Below are 27,718 nucleotides of genomic sequence, written 5' to 3' on the forward strand. Positions count from 1 at the left end.
GCTACCAAGACCTTGGGAGTTGCACAAGGCTTAAAAATGAGGCAAGTATGTTTTCTCTCTGCAGAGGTGACTTTGTATACAACTGTCTGCATATAGGATGGTCCTAGAGCACAATGTATTTCGTTACTCCGTACTGATACTTTAAAGCAATACTCAACAGTCCTGCTTTAAATACTCAACACTCAACAGTACAAAATCCTCCTTCAAACACAGGCTACCTGATAAGAGTCTATTGCTTGATTGAATGGCAGCAATAGTCAGTCTCAGGTCTTTAGCACAACTGGTGCTAATTTCACATCCCTCACTCCTCTGATAGCATGCATTAAGTACTCTAGTGCACTGAGACAAGCTTACATTATAAAGAAGAAAAGGTTCAAAGCCCAGATAATAAATATAGGGCTCTGGGACCACATGGAACAGGTAGCCAGGATCTCAGTCTCTTTCTGTCCTCAGTGCTTGACAAGCCAGCAACGGAAGGAGCCAAGCTGGCTGCAGCCCTTCCCATGCTCTTACATGGCCTTGGCACCAGGGCAGTGTGGAGGATGCTGCTGCTACCTGAATCATCTTGAAAAGTTTAGGACCAAAACTGCTGACTAGAAGAAAGCAGACTGTATGGTCTGTATGTGCATTGGCATGTGAGTTCATTCATAGAATCACCAAGGCTGGAAAAGACCTCCAAGATCATCTAGTCCAGCCATCTACAATATTCTCACACTAAAACGTGTCTCTTAGTACAACATCTAAAGGTTTCTTGATTACCTACAAGGAAAGCGACCTCACCACCTCCCTGGGTAGCCCATTCAAGCACCTGACCACTCTTTTGGAGAGGAAATTTTTCCTAACATCCAACCTGAATCTCTCCTGGTGCAACTTGAGACCATTCCCTCTAGTTCTATAGCTAATAGCACAGGAGAACAGGCCAGAATCCACCTTGCCACAACTTCCTTTCAAGTACTTGTAGAGTTCAGGCAGTTGACTCTTCATATGTAAAGAGACTTGGAGAGATATTCCAGTCAAATCTTTGCTCTAATTCAGAACAGAACTTTTCAACTCAAGTCAGGGTGTCAGGGCTGAAACCAATACTTTCTACAAGAATTTTGGCATTAGTGAAATTTTCTTTCTTCAAAATCACTTACCATCTTGAAAGATCACTTCTTTCCATGGGGCAATCTGTTACAGCCTATACTCCAGTTCTGACAGAATCAAATGCTGTGATTGTGAGTTTCTTTATATCTCCCAACCAGAGCAAGACTGACAACTATTTCTATAAAATGTCAGAAACACAATTATTAGAGGTAGGGGGAAGATTCTGGTCTGCCATGAAAGGCAGCAGCTTTACTTTTAGCTGAAAGTACTGCTGGGCCAATTAAAATGATCAGAGACTCTGCTCCTTCATATTATAGGAATGCCCTTTCAAAATGCACTACGACTTTTGGCAGTACATTTTGCCCGTGGGACAAATGCCTGTAAATCAAATATACAAGAGTTCAGTTTTCGAGATTGGAAGGAAGATTGAAATAGTCTGGGGTAGCCTGTGCTCTTATATACCTTTATTATACTTGGAAAAGCCAAGGAGGCATGCTAGCTTTTCAGCATGCTCCAAGCTTTGCAGGGCTCTTGATGGGCTGCTGCTGCTTTTCTGAAATGCTGCAAGATACAGATGGGTCAGACACAGCAATATTTCCATTTACTTTCAGGATATGGAAGTAGCATTTCCCTGTGCTCCCTAGGGTTTGCACTTCTACTAAATGACAGTGCAGAACATGCTATTAGCAGAGATGCCAAAGCCTAGCTAGTGCCTGACACCTTAACCTCCCTAAGGATTATATTAAAGTAGTGGAAAGATCTACCACGGTCTTTATTTGGGAACGGCAGGAACTTCTGCTACAGCAGATGAGTGAGTGGGTCAGAAAAGATTGCTATATACAGCAACTGTCAGATGAAATTTGTTGGCTGCTCCAAATTTTTTTTCCTGACCGTTTCTCCAGATGCACCTTAAGCTTCATAGCACATAAAGTGGAAAGGCGACTAAGACTACTATGCATTCCAATGACCTGTTTGATTTTAATATACAGTTAACATTTCCTTAGCCCTTTGCCTTGCACTGGCACCCCATGAAACACTGCTAAATTACAATTAAGGCATTTAAAACAAGGACAGAGAGGCACAGGATGATTTTTACACCACTGGTGAACTGCTGTGTTCTTTCCAACGAGGGCTAGCTAGGGATGCTGCTACCAGCCTTTTGCTTGGTACCAGAATACATCTGCACTTCAGCCTTTTATCAGTGCAATTGATATTGCTCCTAGGCTATTTACACTGCAATTAGCACTGGGTTAGATTATGTCAATAGTGACTGTCAACAGGGAGCTGCACTGGGTACAGCAATAAGCTTGCTGTCTATTTTTGGTAGATGGATGTTGAATGCAGACAAGTTTGATCAAGAAAAGAGATCTTCACCTGTTCCTGATAACCTCACAAAACCCTCCAGCTGGTGAGGGGCCAAGAACAGATAACTCTTAAGATCTGAGGAAAAACAAGCAGGAACAGAAGAGTAGCAAGCCTGCTTCAGAATAATGCCCCATAAAAGAGGAAAGAGAATAGTGGGACTTATAAATGCACGGACTCTGGCTCAAGCAGTGCAAAAACAGAGGTGCTGCAAAAGGGCAAGGCAGTGCGTTGGCAGGCCACAGGCACACAGCACACTGGAGATCCAGGCTGAGGAGATACTGCGATCAGTACAAAGCTGTTTTCTGACAGAAAGTAACAGAGGTATTTTAACATCCATGCAGAGAAAAATCACCCAATAGGGCCAACTACAGAGAAGTCCATTGAATTACACCTACATACTAAAGCTGAGCCAACACTTCTGTGAGTTGCTCCTGTTGTTTCCCAGTGTGCATGGCTCTCATGAACTCAAGGTCACGCTGTCTGCCTGGGTCAGCACTGAACAAATCTCTCACTGCCAGCAGCTCTGAGCTAGCCTCGCTGGAAATTCCAGCATGTCATTCAGGTCCATTTCTCCCATAGCCTTGCCTTTCCTTTATCATAAATCCAGAGAATTTCAGTGATAACTTTCTCTTTCACCTTTACAGTATTTTGGTAGCTTTTGCTTAGGGCAGCTTTTTTGCTACAGAGAAGAACAGCTAAAAATAATCTGAAATGAATTACACAGGCCCATGCACACACCAAGTCAGATTCTTCTCAACTGAAGGAATTTTGACCATCTGGAAAGAAGAACAATTAACTTTTATATTTACACCTGTTTGCTCATATATCAGGACACTGATTGTATAATTTGCAGCTGCTGTGTAGATGCAGTACAGTATGTGCTGCTGCATTTTCCCAGTCTTAAAGTTCCCTAATGCAATCAGGTATGCTGGGATCTGTGGGTTGTGTGATATTCCAGAATAAAACGGAGAGCCAGTTGCTTTACTATTTGGGTTGGATTGGCATTGAAATTATTTGGAGGGTTTAACACAATAGCATTTAGGTGTTCCCAGTCCTGTTGATAAGGCAGTGTATGGGAACTGCTGAGTCACGGCCTGAACCTCTGATTGACCACCTGAGGCGAGCCATGAGTGAGCCAGAGGAGCACAGGTGAAGGCAATTCTCCTGTGCTGCCGGAAGGGGTGGAGCCAGGCTCCTCCTAGACCTATTGAAGAGCTGGCTACCAGTGGGGAAGGATCTTGTCTGGAGATTCCGCCTTCTGGTGTTTTGTGGTGAGCCCAACTAAGGGTAAGCCTTCCATTTATTCTCTTCTGTTATCATAATCTACTTCGCCTAACTCTCTTGTTTATTTTGTGATTGTAACATCTTAATATCCATTGATTATATAGGCAGCATTTACAAAGTATTTCAATGTTTTTCTGAGTGTGTGCTCCAGCACTCGGGGGCTGAATTTTCTGGAGGATGCAAATGGGAGGGAGAGAGCTGTGTACCGTCACCTTGCTGTGTGTGTTAGCTGCTGCGCGTTTGGGTGTGACTTTTGGTACTTGCTGCTTTCAAACTGTGTTCCCTGCAGCATCATGCAGTCACCTGAAGCTCATATTTTTAAAACAAGTCTAGCAGTAATTTTTTTTCTCTGTAAAGAAAATGGATTGACCTAAGCACTCTGTGAATGTCAAAAACCCTGACACAGGGTGGCTCATGAACCCCAGATCTTCTCTGTATCTGCTCCCTCCTCTAGCAAGGGTGGAGGAAAGCCTGCTGGACTATGGGGCCTCTCAATCTCTTTGGCTCTGCAGGCCACAGGGCCTTGTTTACCCAGCCTCCTGAAACTAGGTCTGTCCAGCTAAATGTTCCTTACTGCTTGGGTGCACGGACAGACTGTGGGGGACAGGCAGCTTTCTCTCTTCTTCCCTTTCCAGTTGGTTGAAGCTCCACCAACACCTGACCATCACCATCTATGCGTCTTTCCATGCTGTAGGCCTTAGCCCAGCCTGGCCCAGGCTGTCATGGGGTTGCACATTCTGTGTCACCTTAACATCCTTGTCTTTCCCATATCCTCATAAGCTTTGGAGATGGCTGGGGACACATCGCCTGGCCATGCTGCTGGGTTTGCAGTTAGCCAGCATCAGGTCCTGCCTGGTGGCTGGCACCCACTTGAGCAGCTCTTTCCAACTTGGGGCAGGGAGAGAGGCAGTTCCTGCTATTTTTGGGGTGAGCTGGGTGTACTGGTTACAGTGGGGCAAGCGGCTCCACACTGTCAAGATCAAACTGCCAGCAGCACCTGCGCTTGCCTTGAGCGTGGGCCTGGACTTTGACGCTGCTCCTTTGAGCAGCCTTGAGAGGAAGAGACGGAGGGCGGTGGTGTGATCAGCCCAGTGGCCTCTTGCTGACTTGACACAAACATGTTTTCAAGTCCTCACTGTGGCTGGCAGGGTACATGCTGTCCTGTCATTTTGCTGCTTCTCTCTGGAGAATGTGAGAGCAGTGCCAAGAGAGGCCGCTGCTGCCTCCTGCGGCCCCTCTGTACACAGTGTTTTTGTTGGGGGGAAAAAAAAAGGATGGAAAGCTGAACAAAGCAGAACAAAGGAGCCAGCAGCTAACAGCTGAACAGCAGCCATGAGTTTCCTGAAGGTTGTTTTTAAGGTTTATAATCTTTCTCTCCTTGCTTGCAGCAGTGCTTTGTGTCATTTTATCTAGCACCAGCCACAAACTTGCCCTCTCCTTCAATCCACCCATTTGCTTCCAAGCATTTGGAGCTACACTGACTACAGGAGGCACGCTTAGCTTTTTTAGGCTCCCAGCCCCGAACAGCTGGAATCATCTTCTAACCTTATTGAAGCAGGTCCTCACATTGTTCATGTTTTGGACACTCTTAATCCTTTATTCTAAAAAAGTCTCAGCTGTATGAGATGAGCACCAGCTGTGGCTGGCCACTGCCATGTGCTGTGCCCTGTCCTTCTGAGTCCAGGTGCAGACAAAGCCCTTCTATCCCAGCAGAGCTCGTGGTGGCATGAACACAAAGACAAGCTCCTTGTTCTGCTGGACAGGGATGCTTTTGCCTCTCAGGGCGAGCAGCAGCTCTGCACCTAAGCTTCCTATTTTGTACAGTCCATAGGGAGATAACGCCATAAGACCGGACTCTTTCCTGAGGTTATGCTCTAGAGGACTTAGAAGTGAGTATGCTTCTTATCTTCTAGAGACCTTCAGGAACACCTATGTCTCCCTGCTGATTAGCAACTCAAGCTGTTTTTACTCTGTTCTTGATCTGCTGATGTCAACTGGAAACTTGCCATTGATTTCAGTGGCCATAGCGTGAGTGAGAAATTAATTGCCACTACTCTGTTGTTCAACATTTATCATTGGTTAGTGTGCTGATCACATTGTTATACTGAAGGTTGTAGCTGTATGTAGATCATGTTACATGAACAGAGTTCATTATGGAATCAACTGCTGTAGTCCACTATCATGTGATCGGGAAAGAGAGACGGGGGTGCGGTGTACGAGCGAGATCAGTTACAGAACAGAGTTCGACTGGGATAGGCACAGGGGAGTGTAGACAGAGATCATGTTGAGGAGATATTATCGATATTGTTAGCTAGTGAGTCGAATGGAGAACTAGGGGACGGCGGAGCTGGAAGGTATATATCTCTCTTAAAAAAGAAGTTTTATAAGTGAAAACAATATAACATACACAAATATACTTTGTTTATGCTAGAAATGTCTTAAGGAAAAAGGAAAAAAAAATTGCTGCATTAGCATAATTCAAAGAAAAAGTAAAGCAAAATCAACAGCTCTGCCTGAATCTCCTGTCCTCATGAAATGAACTGACTGCCCCCTGACAGTTCATGCTGCTGAAGACAGAACTCTCATTTCCTGTAGCAGTGGATATGTTCATTCCTGGAAGGAAATAGGAGGATCTGTGGTTCTTCTCTGATCTGTTTGACTGCAGTGGTGTAGATTTAAAGTCACGGCACATCCTCTCCCTTAGCATCAATACTACCAGGTGGAGAATATAATTCCATTGCAGAGCAAAGGAGAAGGCAACAAGAGGTCTTCAGAGAAGGATAAAAACATCTCTTTCAGTCAGCTCTGACTGCTAATCTCTGTAATATAATTTCTGCGGTCTGCCTGCAGCAGTTGGTGGCGATCCAGTGAATAGCTTTGCCATTTCTCCAGCAGCTTTAACATGGGTGGCCACAAGAGATAAGTGCACAGGGTGCAGGCTGGCACCCAAGCAGCAGTGGGGAGCACAGGGGAAGAGGAAGGCAGGACCCCCAAGGCCCTGCAGATGGAGTGATTTGGACCAGTGGTTGTTTCTGGGCAGCTCCACAAATGATACAAATTATGAGAACTTGAGTCTCCCCAGTCAGATTTTCAGACTGAAGCTTTCCTCATTGTGTACTCACGTAAAACCTGAAGTGAAGCTGATTAGAAACAAGGGAGAGCTGTCAAGTGAGTTCAGACGGTTTCATGTCAGCTCCTAACAAAGCACAAACAACCTCTTCTGCGTCAACAAAAAAACACTAAGTTTTATGCCTGAGCAAACAGCTTCCTATGGTCTGTGGAGCAATGACACGTACCCATTAATATCCAGAGAGGCATAAACTACCTGAACGACCCCATCACAAAGGCTGAATTCCTCCAATAACACCCTCTGCAAGCAGGGGAGTGGCTGCAGGCCACCAATACGCTTTGCAGTGCATGTTATGGACTGAAAGGTGTGCTACCCCAACGGAGGGAAGGGCAAGGAACCCTGCCAAGTATTCTGCCCACGTACCAGATAGTTTGTTAAAAATCAACCAGAAGTGTCATGGATTGCAGTGCTTCTAGAAAACGGGACCACAGGCACAATAATGAACACTCAAAGTGCATTCAGTGCGTCTAGTTTCTCGATAGTCTTAATTATCAGCATAAATTACAGCTAACTCCTAATTTTCTGTGAAGTCATGACAGTTATCAAGTAATTGGGTGTCCTAGGCAGAGGCAGCATGGCTCCAGCAGGCTGCAGAATCTTGGGCAGAGCTCTCAGGTGCTCACATTGCAAAAGCCTTACTGCCTGCTGCTGTTTGTGAGGCACTGCAGCCAGACAAACCCCCAGCTGACACAGCTCTGCAGTGCTCCTGCTGGCATCTGCTGCAGAATAAATATTGCCTGGGATTTTCCATCATCCAGCAATGACAGTGGTGACGCTGTTTAGAACTCTATGTATTTGCAGCCTCCCACAGCCATCCAGAATTAGCAGGGCAGTTTGACTCATTTACCTAAACAGATACATTTGCTGATACTTAAGAAAGCCAAGAGCATCCATACAAGGTATTTGCATGGGCCTGGCAGAGTTGACAAAGGATCTGGGACAGACTTCTCTTCTTCTAGAGCAACAGATGGGAGACAAGTGGATTGCACCAAATCTTGCATGGCACTGGTCTCTATTTTCAGGCAAATAAATGGGCTGGGAGTCAGCTCACAGCTGAAGCCATCTGAGAATAGGTGCCTGCGTATGCCCTGGGCACCAGGGATCCCATCACAGTTAATTGAGTTGTCTGAAGATGAGAGAATTATTCAGCTGGCTAATAGGTGTCTGCTCCAGGATGAGCTTTCTGAGGTCCTCGGGAAATATCAGCTCTGGTCACAGAATGGGAGCTTAGTTAGTCAGCTCCCACATATGTACATGCATACTTATGTAGGGCTGTGATAACACACTGTACTTGGTGTGCTTCTTCTGCCAAAGCTCTCGACTTTCAGGTCCTGTCAACTAAGGTAATACAGTACAGAAGGCTCAACTTGTAAACAAAAGGGGCTCGGAGCATCTCCTACATGAAGAAAGGCTGAGAGATCCAGGACAGTTCAACTTGGATGAGATAAGACTGAGGGGTTGATCTCATCATTGTTTGTTAAGTATGTAAAGTGCAGGAGTCAAGTAGATGGGGCCAGACTTTTTTCAGTGGTGCCCAGCAACAGAACAAGGGACAATGGACAAAATCCTGAAAGACAGAAAGTTACTACAATCAAGAGGAAGAACTTTTCTACGGTTCAGAGTGACAGGGCACTGGTACAGGCTGCCCAGATGTTGTGGAGTCTCTTTCTCCAGAGATATTCAAGCTGTCTGGACACTTCCCTGCATAACTTACAAAGGGAACTTATGCAGGGAACCTGCTTTAGCAGGGGGTTGGAATAGATGATCCCTAGAGGTCCCTGCAATCCAAAACTGCAGAGTCCCTCTCAGCTCCATGAGGATGCACTGCAGCCTGCAATGGTGGTTACTCCTCTTGCTGTATTTCAGAGTCACACGTTTGCCTGGGTTTTCAATGACATGACTCCCACAGGGCAGTGGGAGGTTCATTATTTGGGATGCTACTTCTCACACATGAAGTAGAGACGTGTAAACCTGTGCTAATTCTGCATGGGGCAATTCACTGCACCCTGATTAGTTGTTTATTCTTAAGGAATATAGAGAAGATGGGGTGAGGAGCAGCTTTGATAACTTATGCATATTTTTGTACTGGTATAAAAAAATGACATGAAGAAGCTTGAGAATATTCCAAAGACAGGACTGTGTTCCAGCCTTTTGTTGTGCCATCTGATGTTTGAGATGGCAAAAAAGAATTCAGACTCCCTGCAAGCATTTTCTGCCCTTCCTTCCCATAAGGTGAATGGAGAGATGTCCACCAGGATGCCCTGTTCTCTCTGTTGCATGAGAGGAGGGAGGAGCAGCATCTGGCCATGTGCTACATAATGTCATTCTGTCCTGAGCATGCATGCTAGCACAGCCACACACAACACCACTTTTTTTCCTGTAATACAGGATTGGGATACAGGAATTTGAGTTGTGTTGCCAACTTCTAGGAAGGGCAAAATCAGACATCAACGGAAAAGTCCCTTCCACTTTGCACTGCAATGACTCTCCAGTGCCTCCACCAATTAGCTGAGCCAAGAAATGACAAATGCCAGTCTCTACATTCTGTTTACCAAAAAGGACTTAATGGCGGAGAGTTATTGGGGTAATAACCTGATTACTCAGATCATCAGCACCACTACATGGAGAACAAGTTGTTTTTTGAGTCTGGTAGCTCTCCTTATCAAAGCTATCAAGGCCTATTTCATAATAAAGCTATGGAAGGGACATTACCACACACTGAGGGCAAAGTCTGGTGTATTTGAGAGCTTGGTGAAGTGATAGGAAAGAGATGATAATGAACAACCGCTTATCAGGCAACAGAGAAATTAAATTGGAGGAGTGCCCAAGGCACTAGCAACAGAATCAGTGTTAAGCATTTTATCTAACAGCCTGGAATAGAAAACACTGGATGTTTTGATGTTATTTCTGTTGACTTCAGGAACCTTTGTAATGTCCAGAGCAAGGGTAAAAGGCTGGGAAGCGCAACATCTGCTTATCTTGTGTGAAACCAGAATGTAATTCAGCCATGACTAAACTTACTGATTTCATTGCACCTCTGACATGCTGAAAGCAAGCCAATCACAGTACCTCCAAGGCTTGCTGAGTCAGGAGTTGGGTGCATGGCCACTTGCATTCAACAAGCTTATGTGCAGGAAGGAAAAAAACTTCTGACTACTGGAGCCTTCTAGACAACAGAACTGGGGGTAAAGCAAGTTGCCTGAGAACAGCATGAGGAAGATCATGCATTACCTGCTAGGGCCACATGCTTGCCAGGCTTGTTGTAGGCTGCCCACAGCTGCAGCTTGCCCAGCTCGCAGCTGCACAGCACACACCCTAAGGGTTAGGCCATCTTACTGAAATTCAGGCAAAGGGTGTATATTGCTGGGAAAACACAGGTCAGTGAAAGCACCAGGACTGCATAGGACTGTATTATTGCAGCAGACTGCTTTGACCAATAGCCATAGTTCCATTTTAAAGCAGCCCTTAAAACCCAGTTGTCCTATTGTTCCAGAGCTATACAACGTATGTTTCATGCAAGGAAGGAGACAGTCACCTAGATTTCCAGTGGGAAGCCTTTACATAAGTGCAGTTTTTAGGAACCTTCATTTGGCAGGGAAATAGTTTGATTTTCCCGCACAATTGCTGCACAGCAGCAGTGTTGGGAATGACAGACAAGAATCTTGTCACTTACCCATCTGGCTTCTGAAACCACTCATTTTGAGACTGTCACTGATTCATCTTATGCAAGTTGTTTGTTTCTTATTTTCTCCTCTATTAAGACTTCAAGATTACTTGCATACCTTATTCTGCAGCTAGGAGTCTGCAGAGGCAGGATGCATTTTTTGTAGGCAAGACATTAGTAATTAAGGCTGTAAAAACTGATTACAAAAAGAAAATCACATCAGACAAGACAAGGATTGGATCAGGAGTTAAAAATCAAATCCAAATAAATTGAAACAGATCAATATGATCACATTGAAAAGAATTCCTTAAGCAAGCAAATATGGTACACAATGACTTATGTGCCAGCAAACAAGAGGAAGTTTTCATGGTAACAAAATTGAAGCTTAAAACAGCTGTTTTAACTGCAGATTTCTTTACAACCTTAAGCTACATTACATACAGCATGTCTGATGTCTTTTGAAACTTCACATTGGTCTACACTTGCAGTGTACTTAACAGAAATAAAGATAGTAGACAATCATTAGAAAGATTTTATTACAAAATTATTTCAGTATCAACAAACACGTAAAAGGCTTAAAACTACAGCTCTATTTCCAGAAATACAAATTCAGTAAAGGCTGAAAGAGACAGCATTTTATTTAGGCAGATAGCCCTTAACAAGTTTTTAATACTAAAGGAGACTCCATAAGGTTTCCTAAAGTGCTACACACATCTGTCTTCATTGTATGTTCTGCATATACAACTTTGAGATTACACTTATCCAAAAAGCCCCTATTTGCAAGCACTATTACAGACATTCATTTACAGCACTCACATGCTTCAGATGCTTTTAAAAACAGACATTACAACTTCAAGCTGCAGTAGCTGAAGCTAAGTTACAAATCTACAGTCTATCACAACATCATAAATCACAGTCAAGCATAACTGAGTGCAAAGAGGTATTGTGTTTACTTAATAACTATCTAGGCATATTTTTGTGACCTTATATTCAATACAAGGTCAGAGTATTCAAGTACATTATGGCAGTGAAAGCAGTTTTTTCACATCTGTATTTTCTAGACAAAGATATTTCAGTTTTGTTATCCATTTCATTCACTGAGTGAGTGAAAATACTCCTGAAATGGTGACCTTTGGTGATCACAGCTTATTCACTGGGGTAAGAGTTGCCTCAATGCAGTATTTAAGTCAATATGCTCAGTAATTATCACCATTACTTCTAAACTTCCTATTTGAAATAAATGAACAGAATACTACTTTATTTTCCACTGAGAAATCTACCCCCAAAAAGCTTTTAGAACACAAAAGGTAGATCTAGCTTTCTCTTACTGCTACTTAAAAAGCATTTGCTATTCACAGTAGACTGTGGAGTAGATTTCTGCCCAACAAATGCAAATCTGCTTTAGAAAACTGTCACATCACTGAGCAGGATGCTTTAAATACTGTATTTGCAACTTCCTTCCAAGAAGGATTTACACTTAGGATATTGATGCTAGTTAGCCAATAACAATTCAAGTAACATTACACAGCCCTAGTGAACCTTGTTGACTGTCCAGTTGAGCAATTTGTTACTTTGAGTAAATTCCATTACTTTACTTACGAGGAGGGGAAAATCCACAGGGATGGGAAAGGTAACAGCTTACTAAGAATGGACCATTTTCTCAACAGCTCTCTCCCACTGGCACTCCTCCTGTGGCAACTCCCCTTTTGTTGTTCATAAAAACCATCATAAAAAGTTATCAGTGCTGTTGATATTTTCAGTCTCTTTTCCTAAGACCTTTCCACTACAAAGGACAGTGCTTAGAACAATTCTACTCCAACACCACTCTTCCTAAAAACCTAACAGATTTCAGCGTCCATCACAGCTCTCAAGGTGTCAAATCCCTGTATACTTTAGACAGCGTGGTCCAATACATAGTTGACAAAGATGGCAGTAGACAAATTTTGGCTTAGTGCACTGAACCCACTGGTTATCTTACAGACTGACAAAAAAGAATCACAGGATAACATTTTAAACACGCTGTTTCCCATGTCATGCCCATATAACAAAGCATCATCGAAACCTTTCATTTCAACTTGCACATCTGACTTCAGTTCCTGGAAAATCCTAACTAACTTCGCACATACTTTCACGAGCACTGAGATACAGGCAAGATGTAAGTTGGCCTCATAGCTGTTGATATCAAGTTGCTTCATTAAAATCTCTCTTCTTAGTTACCTTATGCACAGGAGCCTTGCTTCACTAGCTTTTCCATCAACAGCTTGAAGAAACACAAAATGAAGTGTAACTCAGAGCAAGGCATCACTTAATGATTACTGGAAAATCGGGTTGCTTCTTTTGTTAAGACAGGACTTCCTTACAAGTGGAAAAAACACTTCTTTCTTACCAGGGCTCCCTCCCTCTTTTCCAGTCAGGGTCTATTTGGATGATGTTTATAACATGGCAGTCTTACAGCAAGGTGAAAGAATATTTTCCAGATGTTCTAAATGCAGCTTTTAATACAGGTACTTCTATCTACCTGAGGATTTCTGTAAAATGAGCTGCTGATATCTACTCTAGGAGAAAAATATATACCAGCTTAACTGATGTATTTATCAGTATCAAAATTCAAGCATTAGACAGGACTCAAATTGCACACCTCCACCACAAAGTCTTTGATCATAACAAAAATAGCCTGAGTTTCCTCTATACACATATCCCTTCTTTAAAGGCATATGCACTTCTATTTTCTTCAGCCTGAAGTTCACAGCAAGATTTTGCATTTAATGTATACAGCCTAGGCTATAACATCTTTAGCTTCCTCTTCTGCCAGTCCTGCAACAGAAGAATTTGCCTGTTTGGAGGTAGATGAGTACTTCCAAACACTAGTCTCTAATAAGCCAGCTTGATCCCCTTGGATGCCTTTATAGCCACTTCCCTTCAGAGAGCTGCGGTCTGCTTTGGGCCTTTACTTGGGATGCACCAGTCATCTGCCTCTGAAGTTGCTTGGTAATGCTTGGAAGCAGATTTGTTAAAAACTGGAAGTTTTTCTACTGATTCTGTTGATAGGGCCTAAAAAGAAATAGAAATTACACTGAGAATATTCATGCAGTATACATCAAGGATTAATAAAGTGACACTACAAAATAAATTTACACAAACATTTCTGTAACAGTTGCAACAGTTAACCCACTCCAGTACCTAAGTTCGCAATCTAAGCTTTGCAGGACAAATGCATAACATCAGATCATGTTTATGCATTTGTATAGCCCTAAAAAGGTATTCTGTAGCCTGTTTTCAAAAAAACCCTGAAGGCACCAGAAAAGAAATACACAGAATTACAGAGAAACTTCAAGATGTGATGTTTTCCTAACTATGTATTCTGCAGCTAAGGGCTTATTCAGACTCTTTCATGATTAGTTTACATAGACTTTGTCTAGAGTTAAGAACTAACAGTGACAGAAACAGTATCTGCTACTCACATCTCATTTCCATTACTTCATTTTACCTTTGTACTTCCTATTCTATAAACCAGGAGACACCAAATCTATCTAACATAAGAATCTCTGAATTTCATTCCAAGCTCTCATCAGTAGAGACTCAAGATACAGCCAAGTATCTTGAACAACAAAAAGAAAGCAACAGCTTGTTTAAACATACTGGCATTTCTTTAAAAAAAAAAAAAAAAGTTTTCCTGCTCAGAGAATTAATTTGCCTTTAATATGATATTGAAGTAGTCACTTTACTGCATTAACAGTGGTTATCAGTGTTTATTTAGTTTTTACACAAAAACGTAAAACGTACCTTCAAGTAGATAATAGCATCTGTTCCATAGCCACATATGGAGTAAAGATTCAAGTCTCCTTGGAAGTATCTGGCATACAGACGGGAAATTGGCAAGCCATATCCAAAGCCAGCCTGAAGAGTACAGTACAGAAATGAATTGTGTTAGCTCTTATGACTTAGAAATAAATAGCCAGAAAATTTTCAGAAACTCTAGACTTCAGAAGTCCTTTGTACTTTCTCTTATTAGAAGATATCTCTAATCAGTTTCATATAAAAATTGAATACTTAAAAAAAAACCTCCATCACAGAGGGAAAACATAGATATACTCCAGTCTTACTTCCATGCATTACACTTCTGTGTTTTCCTTGTCCAGTTTTCACTAGTACAGCTTGATTAGTGTAAGTTTTTTACTAGTGGATATCTAAATGTATCCCATTGTACCTGCCTCTGTAAAGGCAGCACTTCTAGTAAGTTCGATGACTGAATGGGAGTGACGATTAATTATCGTCATTGGAGTAGAGGAAAAATCAGATTAGGTTGGAATATTTGTCTCTGTTTATACCTTTAAAGGCACATTCATTGAGCTAGATATTAAATTTATTTCATAGAATGATAGTTCTTATCTATGAGGCTCAATCTTTGCATACCCTACAAAGCAGCAGGGTAGACATAACATTCATTATTTATTATTAATCTGCCCAATCCTTATGGCAACTTCAGCATTGAAATCTTACAAGAGGAGTTTGTCGACCATCATCCGTCCTTGGTGTTGGTGCTGTGGAATACATGTAGCTAAACAGCTGCTCAATTTTCCTTACTGGAACACCACCTCCTCTGTCAGAGATCTGATTTAAAGAAAAATAAAGTTAACTAGGATCATGTACTAAACCCAGTATTTAAAGTACTGGTATTTAACAAATCCAACAATAACAAATGCTATTTGTTTCACAGAATATTACTTTTCAGTAATACTTTCAATTAGATAATTGCTCTAGATGTATGCTATCAACAGAAAGCTCATACGTATTATCTTTCATCTGTTGTCACAGAACTTGTGGAAGTTCTAATGGAATTTGCTGCAGCACATGCAATCATAAGGATTATGTTAAGGCCATATATTAGATGGCCAATGAGATACCTTAATGGCCAGGTCTTCTTGTCCTAGAACAACTGTTACTTCAACTGGAGGGAGGGAAGGACTGTTCTCTTGAAATTCAACTGTTGCCCTCATTGAATTCTATGGAAATGAAGGTTGCCATTATCAGTGTTGAATCTATGCATTAAAATCAAATTAATATTTCTGCTATGTCACAGAAGTTAAGTACAGTTACCACCAATTACTACCAGCTTTGAGAAACACTTTGCAACTTACGTAACATAAAGAGAGCAGGAGCTTTCACATGTAAGAGCACCTCTACGTTTTAAAAGATTACTTTTTTTGAAAGATGTGTTTTTCACCAATATCTAGCCAGGCAAATCTAAGTAAAATAAACTCACACCCTTTGGAGTCAGTATGCTTGTGGGGGGAAAACTGAGTTCAGTAGTCACTATAGACTGCTAGAACTCAGCATTCCATATTGGCAGGACATCAGTTCAGCCCTATTTACTACTTGAAGATGCATTACTTAACCCAGAGCAAAACTGCTCTATGGTTGTCACAACCCCATGTACCACTTACTCCCTCTCTACCATATCCTGTCCCACTTGCTACCACCATGTGAAAGTGTCCAAATATTTTCCTAGAAACTGCCACACACAGTAAGTTTTTATAAATCCCACTGTTCCATGCAAAAACCCTACTTCATTCAAGTCTAGCTAGAAAATAATGAAACTTCCACTCAGAAAAACAGAAGAAAGAAGCAACATATACTGACATACCTTAAAGAGTTCGAAAAGCATGTGAAAAAGATGAGATGGAACATAGACAATGTTAATTGGCTCTCCTGGAAGTTTTCCTAGAAGAAGAGAAAGACAAGTAAGACTTATGAGGGGGACAGTTCTGTTTGTCTTTGGTACTGCATCCAAATGTTACAATAAGCAAGTTATTCACTAAAAGAAACAAGAAAATATTTAAATTTTGAGTGTTTCCTCACAACTGAACAATTTTGTTCAGGTAATAATTATCACCAGCTTAGTAATTATTAATTCCATTCTACACACAAAGTATTTCAGAGGTTGACACATGCTCAAGATCCCACATTTGCAGCTTAGACTAGAACATGTGTTCTTCAGTCAGTAGACAGACTTCTTCCACCCAGATACAGAGCTCCTCTCAGCAACTTATTTTATTTTTAAGTACAAACTAGGCTTGTACTCAAGTCTGTAAATATAGCCTCAGGAAATCTCATGTTTAAGATGCAGTGACATCTGATACAGGAGCTTAAGTGAGGTGATTGTAACGAAGTGCAGAAGAAATACCACAAGACAGGTCAAATGATCTGTACCACCGTGGCTATAGAAATGAGAGCCTTTTGATTCATTAAAGGCATCGACTTAGCTACAATACAAAGTAAGACATAAGCCCTCTTCTTACCGTTTACTTGAGTAAGCTTCAGTTCTGGAGATGTTAAATAGTACTGGTCACATAGCATCTTGGAACTTTGAAAAGCATCTGAAATATTTAAATAAAGCGAGTGAAATGGAGCATTACATATTGTAGAACATTCTAATGCATGGCAACATAGAACATTTAACTGTGATAGCTGCTAAGGTGATACAGACTATAAATCTTTGCTTTACAGGGCATGATAATGCTGCATCCACTGTGTGCACTAAAAGTGAGACTAAACAGGACATCACAGCAGCACAGGCAAGTTTTCAGCACAATTTGGTGATGCATCTGGTGTATTATTTATGATTACGTAGTGCTGATTCCAACACTACAGATGATTTTCACTCCTGTCATATCTGACAATTGCTAGGCCTGCTACTTCTTTTTTTAACTGCTAATTTATATATTATATCCTATAAAAACTCATGCTTTGATAGACTGTTTTCAGCTATTTCAACCAAAAAAAAAAACAAAAAAAAAAACTCAACATCTTACGCTACACACACTGCCTATCCAAACTATCTGCAACCAAATGCTGATCATGTTAAAGACATCAGAACACTTACCATTCACTACCTCAACAACATCACAGCAAGGATCAATACTTCCAATGTGCCTCGGGTGACCTGATCTGGATTTATCATCGAAAAGAAGGGCTGTTTTGGATGAAAACAAATACTGTACTTAATCACACTTGCTATACTACAAAACAATTTCATATTGAGTATAATCTCAGTAGGCAATCATATCAGTACTGTTTATGCCCTTTTTAGATTTAGAAAGGCAATCTACTGTCAGATTTATGTGCAGTTCAAGATGTAAAGGCTTTTAAAATGCAAAAAAAGCACCTCATCTTCCACAAGAGACTTTACTTTCTAGACTACAGACTAGTTGTAAGTTCTCCCATTACTTTAAGTCAGACAGTCTAACTTTCCAGTGTCTCACAGAGTCATCTGAAACGGATCTCTCTCTGACAGCTCTGAGCTGTGCTTACATTCAGTTGTTTTTCATTTGGTTGAAGACAGGAGTTGGAACTAGAGGATCTTTAAGGTCCCTCCATGATTCTCTAAAGCCTTTCCACAGATAAGAACTCCTACTTACTGTGTTGGTTCATCAACATCCGGGTGGAAATGCGGCTCATGTAAAAACGATCCAAGAAGTACTGAATGTTTTGATTGGTGACAGGATCTACTTGAAACATATCTTTGTATTCAATTACTCCTTGTGCCATTGTAGAGACTACATCGTGATGTCTGTTTCGAACTCTAATTAACGTATCTATAAATCTAGATCAAAAAAGTTTTATTAGAACATCACTCTAAGACTACATGAAAGCAAGTATAAAGTTATTACCCAATCCAGCAGCACAGATAACTGGAAGAGTCTTAATATGGTTTCTTATTCCATTCTTTTTAAAATTAACTCCTCACTGACTTAGAATTCTGAGTTTGATATTTTAATATAATCTGCATAATCATTATCCACTTCAAATTTGTGGCATTTTTACTCATTCATAACAGTTTGCATAGAGGGGAATGCAGTTTGCATGAAGGGTTAAGAGACCCCTAGCTGAAATCATAGAAGGAAGCTGGGATTTGACATGAGATAATTTTCGTTGGTCTTTATGTCGTGACAGTTTGAGGGGCAGTGTGCCCAGAAACAAAGCTACGTAAGATCTTTTGAGAAGTATTGCTTCACTTAATCAGATACTTCTACCAATTTGCTCTGTGCTCAGCACTTCATACTAGATTATCAACTTCATCTCAGGACAGTGGTCATTCTGAAGTGACTACATTGTAAGAAATTCAGTGTATGTTCAGAAGGTCCAAAAAAGAAAAAAAAGAAAAAAAAACCCACAAAACTGAAAGCTTACTCAGATAAGACTTTTTGGTCATCTGGGCTTTTCTGATGGAACTCAACCAGCTCCATTAGACTTTGGATGTACCTATTGAAAACACAGAAGAAACATGCTATCAGTTGATTTTTATTAGTATGAACAAGATGATCAGTGTCTTGTTATAGTCATAACTCTTAACATGTTAGTTAGAAATCCAGAGTATCTCCAGAACAAAGCTCCACCTAAGTACAGGAACACAGTCACTTCTGCCTGAATCCTAGAAGTCACACAAGCCTTCTTGCACTTGCCACCCAGAAAGAAATTTAAAACATCACCATAGTAACATGTCAGTGTTATTCTCTTATAATTCAAGATGGTAAGACAGGCATTTCAAAATAAGATCATCATTAGGAAAGTACCCGAGCAAAAGTTTTTCCAGGTCTGATCAGCTTTGACAGAAACTAAGTACTTGATCCTCTTTGCTAATGGCATCTGACAGCCTTGACGCATATTGCAAAGGCACAACCGTAGTTTATTCGATTAAGAACAGTTTCTGGATCTTACTTTACTACTTCTGCTCTTTATGCAAGTGCTGCAATTGTGCCAGTAGAACAAGGTTAATTCTGATCTAATCACTGCCCTACAGAGTGGATGTTAACTGAATGATAAACACCTCACAGGTCAAGGCAATCTGTTACAGAATGGAAGTCCTGTTAGCAATCCCATCAGTGAGAGACCCAAACAAGCATACAGCCTGATCTTCCAGTTCCATATGCTCTGCTCTGTTTTCACATGGCATCCACACTCACTCTCTTCTTGCTTGCTAAGAAGTAGAAGCAAGTTTCCCTTGCTACATCAAGTTGTTAGCTGAAGAGACGCTTTTTTTTTTAATTTAACTTTTGCATGCTAGTCAAGGACAAGGTAAAACAGCTTGCAGTTCAGCTTTGATGAATAATCTGCATTCCTTCTGTACTTTATTACTGTCTTTCATTACTCAAACACATCCATGACAACTGATCTGTTGAAGCCGTGTTCGTTTGCAGGCTCAGTCCAGGCCATTTTCACTTACCAGCTTTTCACTAACCGCACTGATGGGGTGCTTAGCAATTTATCAGGAAGGAGCTCAATCTCTCTCAGTATGTTCGCAAACCTCACGGGGAGCTCTTGTCGCAAGAACGCAAAGGAAGTCCTTTCACATCCATTAGTCGAGCCTATGAAAGAAATCCAAGAAAAGCACGTTGGAACTATTTTTCTCCAATATACAAGTACAAACTGCCACCTGTCCCCAGACTTCAGGATCACACTGACTGCAAAGGAGCATGTGATCAGTGGCCAGTTCTCCTATGTGCGCACTGCTGCGTTTATGTGACAGTAAGACATAGCCCGCTCCATACTTGTGCATTTCCTATTTTGAAGGAGGGAAACGGTGACGCTGTAATCCTCCTGAAGCAGCTCTCCAGCCTTCGTAAACAATTCGGTCCGACCGTGCCACGTGAGCAGCACAGCTCACCGCTGCCAGCTCTGTAATCGGATTCGGGTACAGACTGTTCGCTCCCTCGGAACAAGCCTAATGACTCCTCCTTAATAACGTGCGCCGCGGAACGCGAAAACATCCATCAGCCCATTAACTGCTGCCTCCCACACCCCATTAACACCCCCAAATAGAGCCGCAGCCCCCCACCGCCCCAAGACCCGGGCTGACCGCCGGCCCCGGTGCTCTCACCGAAGTCCAGCAGCTGCTTGATGGAGAGCGGGGAGGGGGAGAAGCGGGAGAACTGCTCCACCTCCCGCGGCAAGCGGCTGCTGCGGACGCTGCCGGCCCCGGCCCCAGACCCGGCCAGGGGGACAGCGGTACGCAGGGCGATGCGGGCGGCCTTCATGGCTGCAGAGGTGGCGATCGGGGATGCTCGGTCGGTCGGCGATGCACCAAGTACCAACGGGGTTCTCGCTGCCCCTCCGCCTGTGGGAGCACCTTCACGTGCCGCCTCTATTTACACCCGCGGGGGGCGGCGCTCCGCAGGCCCCGCCCCGCCCCGCCGACGGAACGTTCCTCTCCAAGGAGCTCGTGACGGCCCCCCTTGCTCCCGTTGTACGTCCCGTCCCGTTCGCGGTGGCGCGTCGCCAGCCTCGCGGGGAAGTGACGGTGCCACCGGCTGCCCCGCGCCCTGGCGCCGCGCCGTGCCCGCTGACCTTGGTGGCAGGGCAATGTCAGCCCCGTGCGGCCTCGCTGAGGCCCGAGAGCTCCGCGCTGCCCGTTGCCCGCTCGGGGCGGCCCGTCGCGCCACCGTGGCCGCTGAGGGCCTGCCGAGCGTCCCCTGCCTGTGCCCTGCCTGGATGTGCTCCCTCGGGCTAAACGCGGGCCTTGTTACCGGCTCCAGCTGCACTGCCGACCCTGGAGCATGCCGGTGCTAACCGTTAGCCAAAAAGGAAAATACGGTAACGTTTGCAGGCTCTGCCTTGCGGTCAGCCTAGGGGATGCTAGCATGGAATTACAAAAAGTCTAGGATCGGTGCACTGAAGCTCAAAGGGAACAAAATTTGATCTTAACCCCATGATTCAGTGTTTGACGTGTAGGTCAGCATCGTGACCGGGATTAATAGTGGCCAAATCTCTGCAGACAGCTGCTTTGGTGACGCGCTGGTCCCAAAGCTCCACATAACCCTTACTTTTTCTAGAGCTGACCTGTTAATTGGTGGGCCAAACTGCTCTCTCACTGTTAGCCAATCTTTCAGGGTTGCAGATGGGCTGGGAAAAGTCTGCACGCCTCTTCAGTGATCTTTGATCTCCAACCTGGTCGGCATTTTCCTAAGTTAAGGCTACAACATTATAGGCAGTTTTAATAATGTAACCTTCAGCAGAAGAGTGCCTGGCACCCCAAATCTTAGCATGTAACGATGAAACAGCGATACAGCAATCTGGTTTTAATACTTGAATATAACTTAGTCCAATTTTTATATACAAACGTTTATATACACTTTTGTATACATCTATACACAAATATATATATACTTTTTCATGGGAAGGAAGATAATTTCCTAAAAAGAGCTCCATATACTTTAACATGCAGAAGAAAACACCTTATCATTTCTTGAACCTTTATCTCCTTTTTCTCTTTCTAGTCATTATGTCTATTATGCCTGCTTTCTCTTCTACCTGTTCTTTTATTATTTTATTGCTCCCCACGGGATAATTACTCTGTTATTTTTCCATCAGATGGATCAGATTTTTACCACAGTGACAGAATGTTGGCATATGAAAACGTGTAATGAAGCAAAATGAAGATATCTAATCAAGACAAACATAACCTTTTTGATTTTTCTGGTGTCTGCCAGAAGTTGAAAATTTGGCAAGGGACGTTGGGGTTTGCTTTTGTCTATTTAACTTCATTTACCTGCACGTTGCAGATGACTCATGGAATTGAAAATAACCTACAAAGTGGTTTCAGTTACAGAATATGAGTGTAACAGCTTTTGTTTTCTATTAGGCTCTTCCTGGAGCTACTAATGAAAGGGAAGCAAGAATTTCAAGGCTAACACTTTGCAATCAAATTTGAATCAAGAAAGTTCTTTGCACTTGGACGTTATTCTAATTTGTAAGGTCGCCGTTTCTGTTTCTATTGAGATAATTTATTTTAATCTGCTGGTGAGCTGGCTGTGGCTAATATAAATAACTTGAATTACCTCTATAAGTAGGCTTATTACAGATTCTATTCTGAATAGAAAAATGTTTACTGGAAACAATTTCTGTTTTTCACATTTTTTTCATTACAGAATGTTTTTTTTCCCCTCTTTTCCTTTTAGTCAAATGCAGGAAATATAGGAAACATTGCCTTCTCCAACTGTTGAGAGTGCAAGGCTCATTCAAAACTTGGGTGTTTCTCAAAACAGCACAGACTTCTACAAGAATTTTATATACTTGCAGCCCTTCTACTAACAGAGTTCTATTACTCTGGGAGAAGTGTGTCTCCTTTATAACACAAATTTGCTTTTTGCTCTTCATATGAGACATGATGCAACAAAGTGCCTTCTGAGCAACATGATTTTCCATTTGTGTAGACAGAAGTGAAGTATTTGGGACACAATTGTTAAGGATGCCCTGAATGCTGTCCAAGAAAGCTAATTTTTGTGTGAAAATGTAGCACTAAATCAGGATTCATTATCAGCCAAACTGCATGTGAATACCAGGCTGTGAAAATTAAACCACTTGAAGTAAATTCTCAAGCTGCCCTAACTACAATAAAGCCATTTCCCCCTCCTCTTGAAGCCCCAGTGCACACAGCAAAATGCTGATGTTAGAGAAAATGGTTTTGATAGTGAAGAACAGTGTCAGGATCTGAACTGCAGCATTTATCTGATACAATCTTATTTCTGTCATTTTGGTATCTTAATTTTCCTCTTCTGAACTACCCTGAGACATGTTTTGAAAAGGTAATGATAATGCTCTCAGCTGCTCAATCACAGTAATGTTTTGCAGGCTATCTTTAAGAAAATGGAGCTGTGTTAACATTTTATTATTATTACTTTGCACAACAGCAACGTCCATAACAGTCAAATGATGGAAGCCTGGGTTCCTGTCCATTTGTCCCCTAAATGTCATCCATCACAGTTAGCTATCTCTCCTTGATGTCACTAATGCCATCGTGGGTGCCAAAGACACAGTGTGCTTTATTTAGGTCAGAGCAGCTCTCCCAGCTAGCCAGAATACGTGACAGGAGCTGGTGTTGCTGAGATCTAGTAGAAACTATCTTGGCTGATTTAGACCTACCTTTCCTCTGTGGGAACACAAATGTAAGGCTGCCCTTCTTAACCCATCTGCCAATGAGCACTAGAGACATAATGTACTGCACTGGGGTGAGACCTCTCTCCTGACCAGACAGAACATAGGTGATGGCAACTGACAGGGTTGCTGCACTCTAGCAGAATGAATTTTGGCTGAATTTCACCTGCTCTTTCCTCAGCGCGGACCAAAACTTCAATCTCTCCTCCCTAAATCATCTGCCAGTTTGCACAAAGCTTGTGAGAAATTATCTATTCAAATTAGGCTGAAATGGGCCAGTAGTTAAGGTGGATGGCTTGGCAAATAGGTGAGCAGGCAATACTGAAGTTCTTTCCCTTAGGAAATCGGACTAACCTCCCCACACATCTACTAGGGACAAAGCCAACTTCTGATTCAACATTTCTAAGTAAGGGCAAACAGTGACCTAGAATGAGCAGTGCATCGGGCTGGAAATGAATAGTGCCACCAGGAAGTTTTGAACGTCAGTGGAAGGAACATCTGCTGACCGAAGGGCACGAGCAGCACTTGCCGTGCACCATGAAACTTCCAGCAGCGCCACAGACAAAGCACTCACCCTGCATGTGGGACTGCATTTACGCGGCCGGTTTGATACTTTAATCCAGGAACACATTTGTTTTCTAAATATTTACATGTTCCTTCGAGTGGAAAAAAAAAAAAAAAGAAGAAGAAGAAGAAAAAAGACAGAAATAGCCTTACAAACAAGGCTCATATCCTCCTGTTCTCATCTTTCTATCACCCACTGCTGCAGCTGCAGGAGCTGCCAAGGGCTCCCGGCGCGATCAAAATAGCAGAAGTAGGTGAAAGTTGGTGCAGCAGCACACAAACAGGCTGCTGGCTGCCCCTGCCGCCCGCGTTCACTGAGGGAAAGGTCGTGCTGCACTGCGCTTGCGCTGTTCTCGCTGGCTGCTCATATCTCCCAGGAGTCAAGAGTACAGTATTTGGATCATTTTACTGCTGGAGCTCTGGCCAGCAGCAGTCTGGGAGCTGGGAACATCCTTTAGCGTGCTCGTGGCAACTGAGCGGCCACGGTGGGAGATGCCTTCCTTTCTGCTTCTCTGCCTTTGAAATTCATGTTTGAAGTGTTGTGTTAACTGCCTTAAAATCAGGGAGAAGGGTGATGGTTTTGCTGGTTTCAGACCTTGCTTTTCCAAAATGTTTCTAGAGGTTTGCACAGCATTGAGTGTATTTGTTTTAAACCAGGAGGGTAGAGAGTGCAGAAAGAGGAAGAAAACAGTTCTGAAATATAGCTGTACCCTTCAGGAAAAAGGTTGGGACTCAAAGTTGTGGTAAGATATGCCTCACTCATACTGTTTATGTTGAAAAGTTTGTCACTGGGGCAGTAAGCTGCTTGTTCAATTCAGGAAGCTGCTAACTATGTCAGATAATAACAGTATTCAGTGTTGTTCAATATTCAGCCAAGAATCCCACTGCAGAAGGCAGGTGAACTGTCAGTATGGGTGGGAGCTGCCCTTAAGTGTGTATATAGCTGGGCGGATGGCCCTCTCTAGGCTTGGTTGCTACCTTAACAGTTCTTGTGGGAGTGAGTGTGTCATCCTCTGTGAGAGCTGCTGACACAGAGAAAGAAGAGGAGTGCCATTGGGACAGCTGCCACCGTGGGCTAGGGCTGCCTGTCCCCTGAACAGCCCTGCCCCACATAAGAGCTCCTGGAAAGAGGTGGGCAGCTTGAGCAGAGCCAGAACAAAATTGAAGGATAGTGGGACAATATAACTATTAAGTCCTGGATGTGTTTCAGCAGAATTAGGAAACAGTTTGTACATACACATATACACATACGTATACACATAGATGCACACATGCACACACATACAGTTCTGTGGGAATACAGGAAGTTAATAAAACAAGATGGTTCAATCCAAAAGCTTTGGATTAGCACTATGAGAAGGAGTTCTAGCTTCACCTGTGTCCCTTGCAGTTGTCTTGGGCCTTGAACTGATGCACTTACTGTTTTCTTTCTTCCCCCCCCCCCCCCCCCCCCCAGCTAGGATCACTCTGAGTGAAGATGCGTTGCTAATTCTTTTCTATCAGCTGTCCTTGATACTTTTGCCTATAGCAGGACACTTGGTGAAGTGGAGGTAATGGCTTGAATTTCTGCTCAGAGCAACTTTGAGCCACTACTCTAGGTTATTTTGTCTGAGGCTGATCTTAGAAAGCATTTTGTTTCCCCAGTTGGAAGATTTTGTTTTATTTAGTGCCTAGTATAGGGACTTGATAGAGAAATATAGTCTAGGAAGTACTGATTTAAGATGTGAGGCATCATCCAGAAGAGGAATCACTGTGGTGTAATCTCATCATCCTTACAGAAGAGATGCAGGGTGCCTGGGTACTACCAGAATGCCACTTGCTCCTGATGTTTCAGGTTACCCAAAGGAACTTAGTTGCTTATTTGCATCATTGTGACTGTTATTACTCAAGTGTGAACTCATAACTACTCAAATACTGAATTCCCATAACATACTGTGCAGAAGATATTCACGCAGCAAGCTAATGGAATTTTCTTATCTGATTAAATGCATAACTGCAGGCTAAGTCATAATGGCTGTAGTTACATGTAAAAATGAAGTATACCTGTTGGAACAGTCCTGGAAAAGAGACAGGACAAGAAAAAACCTCTGTGCTGCACAATTAAAATTTTGTCATTGTTTTTGTGTAATTACTGCAATATTTCTGTCACATAATGAACAAATATTTAAGCAGGAGTAAATCATCTACTCCAGTGTCGCTGGAATATCAAGAACAGCCTAAACAAGGGAAGCTTTTCTTTAATTGTGGAATTGTTTTATTCTTGCACATCAGACTAGCAAAATACACAGTTTCACTATGCAGTCCTTGTTTTCTTCTTGTAACCCCTTTAATTTTTCTTTGTTACTTTATCCACACTGACTTATTCAAATTAAATCTTTGGTGCAGTCCTCATCTAATAGTCACTGAAATGAAAGATAAAACAGTCAGAGCTGTGCTGCTATTTGATTTCCAAGATTTCAGGTAAAGTGATGTAAAAAAGAAACAACAAAATAACCAACCAACCAACCAACCAACCACCAGCCAGCCAAACCAACATCTAGTTTTATTTTTCTTGATTGCACTGGTTTAAATGATGCCAGCGCAATAAATGCCAGCACATATAAATTGTGGTAATGAAGTTTATGTGCAAGTATTCACAAACACGTGTTATTTAGTTTCTGCATGGGAGAAAAACTTTAGGCATTCAAAAACACTGGAAGATGAAAGTAGCATTTTAACTGATCTGTTCATCTATTTGTAAAATGTTCTTAATATGTGCAAATACAACCCTTCATTTGTCGGGGAACCAGAGCCTTAGTACAAACAAACAGTGGTTTATTTGCAGGCATTGATTTCCTAAAGTCATTTTTGAAATAAATAGTATTTTTGTGTACTAGCTGTAGCATCTGTGAAACAGGTGAATTTTTTTTTTAATCCCACAAGATCAATTGAATTATGAGATTAGATGTGGGGGTGGGGAGGGGGAAATAATATCAATATGGATTTTCACTGCACACAAAAAAATTATATTTGTTAGAAATGTGTAAGGTCTCCATTTACATCCTGATGGGAAACATTGCAGTTTCCCTTTATACAGTCACACAACTACTCCTGAAGTGTGATTTGTCAAGCATTCCTTTTCATGGCTACTCATTATTAAAATATATTTAAATAAATTTGAATACTGGGGATTTTCTCATTCCTAGAAAGATCATAAGCTTACTCCCTGGTTCATTCAATACTGGAGAAGAGTTATGAATTTTTCATAACCCTCTGTGTCCCATGCCAGACATTCTGTTGTAAAAGCTTCAGAACCTGATCCTTGTTTGCAGCTGCCCGTATGCTGAAACTCAAGAAACAGCAGAAAGGAAGCTATCAAGAAATGCATGTGTAGTTCCAGCAAGATCAGAGCAATAATTTGAGTAACATAGACGGATATTGGAACGGTGCTGCTACGCTGAAGTAAATGAGGGCAACTGTATTTATTTCTACAGGTGTTTTTGGCTGTCTTAGAGTAGAGCATGCACATAAAGTGATGTAAACGTGAATCTTCTCTCATGCATGGGAACATAGAATCTTTAAATTTTATGTATTAAATCAAAAAGTAAAATCCTTGCTGGATTAAAGAATCCTAGTTGGAATGTGACTTTATTGAAGGTGACTTTCTTGAACGGCTTGAAAACAATCAGGCTGTGTAACAGTGAACTAATGGAATC

The 27,718-nt window shown here is 42.1% G+C and overlaps 1 protein-coding gene and 1 long non-coding RNA gene across 3 annotated transcripts; one reads left to right on the plus strand and one right to left on the minus strand.

Annotated features, from left to right (window-relative positions):
* Positions 1–3,691: 3,691 nt before the first annotated feature.
* LOC125695930 (uncharacterized) lies at positions 3,692–8,186 on the plus strand. 2 transcript variants are annotated; one of them, XR_007378107.1, is made up of 3 exons: positions 3,692–3,738; positions 5,649–5,763; positions 6,167–8,186. It is a non-coding gene; the product is annotated as an uncharacterized LOC125695930 (long non-coding RNA). The 2 variants fall into 2 exon arrangements; XR_007378108.1 differs by having other exon boundaries at positions 6,294–8,186.
* A 2,861-nt stretch (positions 8,187–11,047) lies between these two features.
* On the minus strand, positions 11,048–20,662 carry PDK4 (pyruvate dehydrogenase kinase 4). Its single transcript, XM_048951165.1, has 11 exons — positions 20,407–20,662; positions 19,753–19,894; positions 18,720–18,791; positions 17,948–18,132; positions 17,413–17,502; positions 16,829–16,906; positions 16,174–16,250; positions 15,434–15,532; positions 15,030–15,140; positions 14,313–14,426; positions 11,048–13,580 (listed from the first exon to the last, which is right to left on the minus strand). The coding sequence occupies exons 1-11, from the start codon at positions 20,561–20,563 to the stop codon at positions 13,449–13,451; spliced, it is 1,257 nt and encodes a 418-aa protein (XP_048807122.1). The 5' UTR covers positions 20,564–20,662; the 3' UTR covers positions 11,048–13,448.
* Positions 20,663–27,718: the final 7,056 nt, after the last annotated feature.

This window comes from Lagopus muta, chromosome 7 (assembly GCF_023343835.1).
Source record: "Lagopus muta isolate bLagMut1 chromosome 7, bLagMut1 primary, whole genome shotgun sequence".
In the NCBI taxonomy this organism is placed as follows: Eukaryota; Metazoa; Chordata; class Aves; order Galliformes; family Phasianidae; genus Lagopus; species Lagopus muta.

What these genes read in the sequence shown, in the direction of transcription:
- PDK4 (XM_048951165.1), bottom strand. Translation starts at nt 20,563, where the DNA reads ATGAAGGCCGCCCGCATCGCCCTGCGTACCGCTGTCCCCCTGGCCGGG. An exon ending in CAAGCAGCTGCTGGACTTCG is followed by an intron (nt 19,895 to 20,406) that starts GTGAGAGCACCG and finishes TTTCTTTCATAG; the next exon opens with GCTCGACTAATGGATGTGAA. An exon ending in TGTTGTTGAGGTAGTGAATG is followed by an intron (nt 16,907 to 17,412) that starts GTAAGTGTTCTG and finishes TAAATATTTCAG; the next exon opens with ATGCTTTTCAAAGTTCCAAG.